Source organism: Calypte anna, chromosome 1, assembly GCF_003957555.1.
Source record: "Calypte anna isolate BGI_N300 chromosome 1, bCalAnn1_v1.p, whole genome shotgun sequence".
NCBI classification, from domain to species: Eukaryota; Metazoa; Chordata; class Aves; order Apodiformes; family Trochilidae; genus Calypte; species Calypte anna.
In genome coordinates, this window is record NC_044244.1 from 52,390,255 (window position 1) to 52,399,420 (window position 9,166).

The 9,166-nt window shown below is 51.2% G+C and overlaps 2 protein-coding genes across 2 annotated transcripts; one reads left to right on the forward strand and one right to left on the reverse strand.

Annotated features, from left to right (window-relative positions):
- The first annotated feature begins 1,880 nt into the window (after positions 1 to 1,880).
- On the forward strand, positions 1,881 to 2,657 carry LOC115598008 (urotensin-2 receptor-like). The gene is given in 5 exon segments (XM_030446648.1): positions 1,881 to 2,335; positions 2,338 to 2,395; positions 2,398 to 2,439; positions 2,442 to 2,560; positions 2,562 to 2,657. Coding segments are annotated over 5 exon segments (738 nt in total). The 5' UTR covers positions 1,881 to 1,912.
- Positions 2,658 to 4,833: 2,176 nt separating this feature from the next.
- Positions 4,834 to 8,170, reverse strand: LGALS1 (galectin 1). Its single transcript, XM_008495967.2, has 4 exons — positions 8,069 to 8,170; positions 6,906 to 6,985; positions 5,438 to 5,609; positions 4,834 to 5,042 (listed from the first exon to the last, which is right to left on the reverse strand). Exons 1-4 carry the CDS (start codon positions 8,075 to 8,077, stop codon positions 4,899 to 4,901), a joined length of 405 nt encoding a protein of 134 aa, XP_008494189.1. The 5' UTR covers positions 8,078 to 8,170; the 3' UTR covers positions 4,834 to 4,898.
- Between the last annotated feature and the right edge of the window lie 996 nt (positions 8,171 to 9,166).

The following is a 9,166-nucleotide window of genomic DNA, read 5'->3' on the forward strand; positions in this document are numbered from 1 at the left end:
TGCTGCCATGGCATGCTGGAGCTTTCCACCCAAAAGTATATTTTCACTGGAGATTGCTGATCTCCCAGTCTGAAACATGACTGATTAACTACAGGCCACTGCAAAGCTTGTGTTCCAAAACAAAGTAATGTGGACGTGGGGCAGTCTGTTAGCCAAAAACTCCATCTCAACAACCTCCATATTTAGTTCTCTGGGAAGAAGAGTAGGGAGAGTGATCCAGCCATTCAAAAGCCGATACCAACAGCCCAGAGGAGACCTTTGAGGTTCCCTCCATCAGTGCTGTATGTGCCATATGCCCACTCCTCTGGCATGGCCATGCTTAAACTTGAACAATGTGCCTGCAGCACTTTGGGAAGGTGCTTGGGTCCTATTGCAGTAGGGGCAGGACCAGTGGAATGCTTGCTTTTTTGTGTTTGCTGCTGAGTTACTGCTGCTGGAGATGAGTGGAGGCATTTACCTCAGCCACAACGAAGCTAATATAATGAGGACACAAAAGAGAATGGCTGGAGTGGCCCGAAAACCTCTGCGAACTAACAGCAGAGAGCATTAGGTAATACCCCACCTGTCTTTGCTCTGCAAATTCTGTCCCACTCTGTCTGTTCCCTGAGAAGAATGAGGCTCTGAGGCTCAAATGTGGATGAAGGAAGAGCAGGGTAGCTCTGGGTGGAGGAGTGTGAGGGCAAAGGTGTCATGCAGTGGTGCCCCGCTAGAAGGCAATGGTGCTTGCCTTAACACACTTCTGCTCCGTGCTCTGAGCTGAGGCAGCAGGTCTTGGGGGTTCAAAGAAAGGAGAGGAAAGGCTTAGAGGAGGAGGAGGATGGTCTTTGAGGAGAGGGGGGAAAGACTGAGCCTGAAATACCCATCCCTTAGAATCTCCAGGAGCTTGCTACCGATTGAGGGACAAAGGTGGAGCAGGGCCAGGTTGTAGTTAATGATAGACACCACAGCATCTGGTGGGCTTGCTTGCCAAACTGGGAGCTGCATCCATTGTCTACGCATCAAGAGCTTCTGATGTCCTGAGAAGGGAGCTGGGGCACAGTCCCTCTCAGCTCAGCTTGGGTGAGGGCCAAGGAGAGCAGTGTCAGCTCCCTGAATTTTCAGGGCTAGTCCTTGTTTCCCTTCTAAAGCCACAGTGCAGTGCCTTCCCCTGCCCTGCCACATTAAGATCTTGTATTTCAATTATTTTGTCTTTCAAACGAGGAACCCTGTGGAAGTGCAGGTGGGAAAAAGAAAGGAAAAAAAGAAAAGGAAGAGGGAGTCGGAGGAGAGAAGGGGAAGAAGGAGTATGTCTGGAAGAGGAGGGTGCCAGCATGGCTCCTCAGCCAGCGGGTAAGAGCCCAAAGTAAACTGTGACTGTGTTCACACAGGAGTGTGAAGCTCTGAGTCAGACACATTCCTCCATGCAGTGGGTGAGGGGACTCTCCAGGGGCTGGTTCAGGGGGGCAGAGCTCACCTCTCCAGAGTATATCTGAGTGGAGGGGACATAGACTTGGGAAAAGGAGAAGTCCACTTGTACACCGAGTCTGCTGGTTTCTGTGAGCCCAGGGAATGTTGCATCAAGTGAGGAGCTGTTGAAGACCAGAGACATTTCCCCCTGGCTGGCAGAAGTTATTTTGCACCTATCAGTCTTGAAGGGGGGAAGGTGTCCCCTTCTCTGCTCTTTGGTGGTTAAGGAAATCTACCAGACAGAGCTTGTGATGAACAAGATCAGCTAAATGGACTGAAGGAAAGGAATAGACTTATTCTATTCTTATATCTTATATATCTTATATCTTATTCTTATATAGACTTCAGTTCCCTATGTCTGTGGCACTGCCACCATTCTTCCCTCTGGTGTTAAGGCTTGGTGTGTCCCATACACTGAGTCCCAGATCTCTGACAGCCTGACTTGCTCTTGCTCACCTTCCCAAGGATGTCTGGTGATCTTTCCCCTGTCAGCACAAGCCCTGGAGAGGATGCCAAGGGTAGCAGCTTCTCGGAGGAAAGTAGTGTCCTAGGAGAGGACAGCCCAGACACGGGGCCGCTGGGTGCAGCGCTGCTGCTCGTGTATCTCATTGGGATAGTGGGCAACATCTACACAGTGGTGGTGGCCTCTGGAAGGGTGGTGAGCTGCTCAGCAGGCTCCTGGGGGATCTATGTCATTAACCTTGCCCTGGCTGACCTCCTGTACCTGTCCACCATCCCCTTCGTGGTCTGCACCAACTTTGCTGACGGCTGGTTCTTCGGGGGTGTGGGCTCCCAGCTTTTGCTCAGCCTGGACCTCCTCACCATGCGTGCCAGCATCTTCCTCCCGACTGCCATGAGCCTGGAGAGATACTGGGCGGTGTTCAGGCCATCGTGGTGGCCTACTGGGCCTACTTCCTCCCTTTCTGGGCCTGGCAGCTGGCTGGGCTGTATCAGGCATTGGTCCTGCCACCCACACCTACCTCAACTTCAGTGTCACTGCCTGGCCCATGGCAACAGTTCCATCAACCCTTTTCTCTACACCCTGCTTGCTGGCAATTACCACCGGCGCCCCAGCTGCAGCAGGATGAGGGCAGCATGGATTCTGGCACCCTCTGTTCCCCCAGGAGGCTGTGGGGGGCCTAGGAGGAGGCCATGGTGTGACCGTGGCTTTTGAGGAATTGTCAGGATCTGTGGAGAACAGGAAGGGGTAAGCAGCACCCTAGGCTGGAAACATCTCAGCCTTTGGCTGTGATTGAGTTGGGAAATGAAAGTGCATCACTTTCCACGCGGGTATGCAGTGTCTTCCATCCTCAATTTTTTGTGGTGCTGTCCCCTTCGTGCCTTCCCCACTCACCCTCCTCAGCTGCAGGGAGGCCACGTGTCTTGGGGATCCTGACCCCATCCTCAGGTCCTTCAGCCCTTGCATGCCAGCCACCACCTTGCACAAGGCCATGGAGTGGGTGGAAGGGAGCAGTCAGCCTCCACACATCTAAATTATACAGCAGGGGAACCCTTGCCACCCCTCACCTCCTCGTTAGAAACGGGCCAAGCCATAATAAAGCCAGGACAACAGTGAGTCATAGATCTCACAGGACCCAGTGAGTCACTTCAAGAAGCAGCCACGCTAGCAGCAGACCTGAATAAAGTTCAATCTCTTGTGGTAAAGCTCACACTCAACATTTTTCCCCCACCTTCCACAAAAAAACCCCAAACAAACCCCCAAAAAACTTAGAAGAATCTTTCTAAAAAAAGACTTAAGTACCGTTAAGAGGCACTCTAAGATTGTGCTGAAGTACAGCTCAGGGGGGTGGGTCAGCACATTTGCTCAGCTTTTAGAGAAAGCTGTAAGGAGAGAGCTCTACTACATGTTCTTTATCACAGCTGATGGAGGGAGCCCTCAGCAGCACCATGTCTCTGCTGTGGTTGAGGAAACCCCCAGCTCTCTGGCCTACCAAAGGTACTACAGTCAGATGGAATGTATCAACACCACTGCATAAACTGGGTCAGGTCTCTTGCCTTGAGGCCATCTAGCCAAGCATGGCTAACTTCCATACATCTAAAATCTCTCCTCATCCTCACAAAGGGTGGCCTTATCCATACCATCCCACACAAAGCATCCCCAAGCTATGCTGTCCCCAATCCATGTCTGTGCATAGGGTGGCAATGTTATGTGCTGCCTTTATTATCATAGATGTAGCCCTGAAGAGTGGGATGTGATCATCCAGAGCACACAGGCTTTGGGAAATGTGGAGCTTCAAGAGAGATCCAACTGCAGAACCTCAGCTTGCCTGTACACCCTAATCATTCCTGCTTCCAGCTCAAAAGCCCACCTTGAGCCCTTGCCTCAAAGTCATCTCTTCTTCCACAATCTCCCCCACCCCCTGTTCCTAGCAGCCAAGCCTCCCTCTGCTTAGGTACCTGAGACACAGGACCTGGCAGAGCCTCATATATTATGAAGCAAAGCCAGGAGGTGCTGCTGCCATAGGAACAAGTTCCTGTGCTCCAGGAGCTCTGCAGCTGTTTAATAGCAATAGGAATCAGTCCTGCCAGGCCTGCAGGGAGTCCCTGTAGGACACCAAATTGTTTGTGCTTTATGTTGCTTATGGCCAAGCCTGGAAACAACAACCCAAAAATGGAGTCCTTGCATCCCAGGCCTCCTTGGTAAGTGCTGTGCATTGCAGAACGGGGAAGCTACCACCTATCCCATTGCCACCTGACACAGCCTGCCACCTGACACTGCCTGACACAGCCATAGTCACTGCTCCTGAAGTAGCATCAGACTGGGAGAGCCCCCAGGGCAGCTGCTGGCTGACACTCCTGGTAACAACCCATAGCCCAGGGAGAACTATGCTATAGCATCAAACATGCCTCATCCTTCTCTACTGCTGTCCCCATGCAATACCAGCAGGTGCCAAGAAGACACCAGGAAGCTGCTTCATGATCAGGACCAGCCTCTGTAATGGAGCACAGGCCCAAACACAATGGAGGAATTTCCCCTCACTCCATGCACCCCACTAGATTTAGCTAGCACAGCAACCCAAGACTGTCGAGGGTCAGCCAGGGATGTTTAGTCTGGGGAAGAGATAAATTGGGCTGATGACATCCACACAGGCAGTGTGTCAGTCTAGACCTCAAGTATGGGCAACTTTGCTTAAGGGACCTTTCCACTCTCCCCACATCTAGCTCTGTTTTTTCCTCCCAAGACTCTTTGAGGACTTTTTAACTTCTGCCTTCCCAGGCTTTTGACACAGCTTCCCATTCTGACTTTAAGGGCCAAGGCTGGCACAATTCCACCCATATATTCTACTTAAGTGAATACACTCCTCCTTCCACCCCTCCAGCAAGGTGATCAACCCCAGTGAGTTGAAAACAGATTTTGAGTCAGGGTAGACCAAAACTCTTGTTTATTGATCACTTTTTCTGTATCTTTGTGATGTATATGTCAGAGGAACTTATTCCCAGCTGATGGACTGGAGTGTGAAGTCCCCTTGTGTTTCCAAGTAGTCAAAGACAGAGAGACCAAGCCGGTTAGGGAACGTGAACTGGTGGCCTGGCAGGTGGACTGTCAGATCATTTTGGTTGACGACAAAAGTGATCTGCAGGACAAATGAAAAAAGTCAGAGAAAGTTTCTGCCAAGATACACTCAAAACCATTCCCCTCCACAGCATTGCTCTGCCACCCCCTGCTGTGGGGGATGAACATGCTCAGCAGCACAGCCTGCTCCTCAACAGCAGGAGTACTATTTTCAATTCCCTGATGCCTATTCCCTGCTCAGTTCAATAGCAACATCTCTTTGAGCTTGACAGAGCTTGTACATTTGACCCCCACCCTCCAGCACTGCTCAGAGCCCTGGGTAGTGGCACTGGCCAAGCAGGAGAAATCAGCCACCTTCTGTACAGACAGCCTTGAGACAGCCCCTGCAGTTGGGTGCCCTTCTCAAACATCTCCCTTTCACCAGGGCACATACAGAGAGTGCATCCCAGGCCTCACCTCTGCTGTGCCCCCCTTCTGGAAAGGGAAGACAGTCTCCCTGTGCTCTGCGCCCCACTCTTCCACCTTCTTTGAGTTACAAACGATGGTGTTCACATCACCATGAGCATCAAAACGGGGGTTGAAGTGAAGTGCAACTTGGGAAGCATCCTTCCCCAGATTCAGCACAAAGCTGCAGAGAAAGAAGACATCAGTACTGCTGCAGGATGTTGCTCATTACCATGAATGTCTCTGGGTCTGCCTTCCACTAGGCTTAAAGTAAAAAAGATAAACTCTTTGCTAAACTGCACAGCCTCCCTGGGTAGATGGTAGTACATCAATGAGGGGCACTCTCCTCCACTATGGTGATTGGGCCCATAGTGCCACCCCTTGGAGATGCACTGCTTAGTCTCCACAAAACTTTTAGTTGTGAACAGGAACTTATCCTGTTCCCAAACCAGCTTCCAATGAGGCATCTGCTTTTGGCAGACTTTCTTCCAGCCCCAGACAGTTAGCTGGTGTTTCACCCTGCCTGACAGCCACAGCCTTCTCCCCAGCCTGAGGCAGCTGAAATAATTACCATGTCATTAGCTATTCCAAGGCATCTGCAATGGCAGTGGGAGGAAGCAGCTTCCTATCCCAGTGTCCACCTTGCCTCCAGGCCTCTCAGCCAGATGAGAAGAGAGAAGGCATTTTATTTGGCAAGAGAAACCCCAGAAGGCTTCACTCTGACTCTATCAAACTTCAAAGATGCAGGGAAGAGCTGGAACATGTTTCCTGGAATACTGCTAGTGCTGGTATAGCAGCTACAGGCTCCACCTTACCCACAAATGGGCCCCACCAGCCACATATCTGCAAAAAGACAAGGGCTGCTGGATAAGCTTTCCTGGAGGACCCAGCCACCCTGATACCTGGAGTTGGGAGTACATTTCTACTTCTACCTGCCCACTCACCACTTCCCCTCCAGCACTCGACAGGCATCTGCACTGGGTGACAGCAAACCTGAACACCCTGATACTCTGGTCCAAATTGCAGGCTTTCCATTTGCACCCTTAGATGGAGCTATGGCTCAGACCATCCAAGACCTCCCAGCTGCTTGGGCTGTAATCTCCTTCTGCCCAGTGGATCAGGTCATTGTCATGGTGTTGGCTGCTCCTGGGCCATCTTCACGCAGGGGAGAGGATGTGGCAGTAGGGATGGTCTCAACCCAAATCTCAGTATAGACAGAACTTCAATTTCCTTTACCCTGTGCTAGAGAGGATGTGGTCACTGCCAGTGCACATTGCTGGAGCTTCACATCTGCTTCATCTTAGCCCCTTGGCAGCACCACGTGTCTGCAACTTGCATTAGACCATGACTCACTGGGAAGCCCTTGTTGGTATTAACCCCTTCCCAACCTCCTCCCCTCCCACTCAAGGGAGGGATCACTTCTGTGCCCCACCAGCTGAAGACAAGTCTTACCTTGGCAGCCCAGCCCAGCCCAGCTTACCTCTTGGCACTTGGTGAAATTTTCCCCTTGACAATGAGGCGCTGGCCAGGTTTGAGACCCAAGTTGGTGCACACCGGTCCCTGGGGAATGCAGAGGCAGAGATGTTAGCTCCGTACCTGCTGGCTCAGTTGCTCCAACTTGGCAGCTCTCCTTGCTACCTTGCAAGGCAGTGCATTGCTTTTGAAGATACTGGGAAGCTCCCTTCCCCTAGGGCATCACACTGAGGATATCCCAGAGATATTACTTCAGTCACATGGGATATGTGCCTGATTTCCTAATCTTTCTCCTCCTGCTCTCATCAACATATCTATTTTTCACAGCAGTGAAACATAAGTACCTGTAAGCTCCTATCACACCCACCCTGTCTCAAACACACCCGTATGCCTTGAGCAGCTCACACCATCCCACAGAAGCCTGACTGGAGAGGGAGTCTCCACTCTCTTCCCCTAACTTGGATTTTAACTTGAAGCTTTGCCAAGGTTCAGGAGCTGAGACACTTTGCTCCCCAGCTCCCATTGGCAGAGGCAACACCCCAAGAATACTAAGAATTTTTCCCCCATCCCACTTAAATAAACTTGCACTTGAGAACACTCTCCAATTCACAATCCTCCGTATAATGAAAAATAACTTAATCAAAGTGCAACCATTCTTCTAACACAAGCATCTCTCCAGCAGTCCTTGACATTCCCAGAAGGACACTTCTGCATATACCTTTCTTTGCAATAATGAGAGTGATTCAGTAACTCGTGAAAACTTCAGCTAGGAAACAAGCAGCAAGGCTGCCCAGAAGGTATGATCAGACAGCAAAAGAAAGACACTACTGCAGCTGCTTTCCCTCCTGCAAAACAGGTTACCCCAGCCTGGAAGCCAGCCCAGCAAAGACCCCATCATCCCCTACCTCCCAGAAAGGATCCTGCAGTGGAAAAAACCCCACCAACTCCTGCTGGAAGAAGAAAAGCAGCCACCCCTCTGTAACAGATGCAAGCAGGAATCCTTCCTCATCATCAGCAAGCATCCAGCTCTAGCAGACCCTCTGACACTGGGGCTGGCAGGCAGATGGAGGACAGTGCAAGTCCCCTCACATCAAGCCAAAGCATTCCCCACATTCCCACTCCATCAAGCAACACCTCCAGCAAAGCTGCCCCATCCCTCTCTCTACTCACGCAAGACATGGTTTTGTTCTGCAGGGTAATGCTCCTCTCCACCCAGAAGCCACGGTCCCAGGAAAGTTGCTGAAGGAGCCCCACCCTTGCCTTTAAGTAGATGGAGAGCTGAGTTGCCCCAGCCCTTCTCCACCCCACCCGCCAATCAGACTGAGGAAAGGTAGGAGGGGTTGGTTTTTTGGGGAGGGAGAGTCAATCACTCAGAGCTGCCTCCGCCCACCCTCACCCAGACTCCTCTCCAGGATGCTAAACCCAACCCTTCCAAGCTGGCTGCTGGCTGCTCCAGGAGGAGGTTCAGCTGTGTGTGGTCACAAAGCCAATGGAAAATAGTTTTACAACGAGCGTTGTGCTATTCAAGCTTTTATCCCACACGGAAAATGGACACATGGAGTGAGACGTGGCGGGAAGGGTCTGGGAAGAGGGCTGATTCTTCAGCTCTGGCTAACTCAGGAGCAGAATAAATATCACTGGGCACATGCCTTACCACAGAAACTCCTAGTGGTCCAGGTGAAACCCCAGGAGCAGATGACTGAAGCTGGATCCAGGATCACCTACCTGCACTACTGAGCCTTGCTGACACCAGAGGCTGTCCAGCTGCTGGCCCAGCACTTACCACCAGCTCCTGTAGGGACAGCAGCCAGAGAAGGGAAAATGGTCCTCACTCTGATGAACCCCTAGAGGCCCTCAGAACATGCAGTTCATCTTGGCTGTAGGGCACAGCTAGCCAGGAGAAAGACTCTCCACACTCTTGGAGGAGTGTGGAGAAATTATCCAGGAAAGCTCAGTGTCTGGCTCTTATCTCTACCCTGGACACACTTGGGGGGCTGAGGAACAAGGGGATGGGGGCAAAATGCTCTGCCACAATAAGCCACAGGACCTATAGGTCTTTCATCTGCCTCCATGCTCTCTTCATAGCAAGTATGACTCACTCTGGGTGAAAGGATTCCTTTGGAAAAAGTTACCCAATTACTAGATGGCTCAACTGTAATTACACTGAAAGAAGAGGAAAAATTCAGGCAGTGGGCCAAGCTTGTGGCTTAAATCTCTCTCTGTCTTGCATATTTGTCTCTAAATCACAAGACTCTGTGATTTCCTTAA

Bases quoted from the DNA above. Each gene is read 5' to 3' on its own strand.
- LGALS1 (XM_008495967.2), bottom strand. The intron at 5,610-6,905 runs GTAAGCTGGGCT...CTTTCTCTGCAG, and splicing joins ATTTCACCAAGTGCCAAGAG to CTTTGTGCTGAATCTGGGGA. The intron at 5,043-5,437 runs GTGAGGCCTGGG...TTTGTCCTGCAG, and splicing joins AGAAGGGGGGCACAGCAGAG to ATCACTTTTGTCGTCAACCA.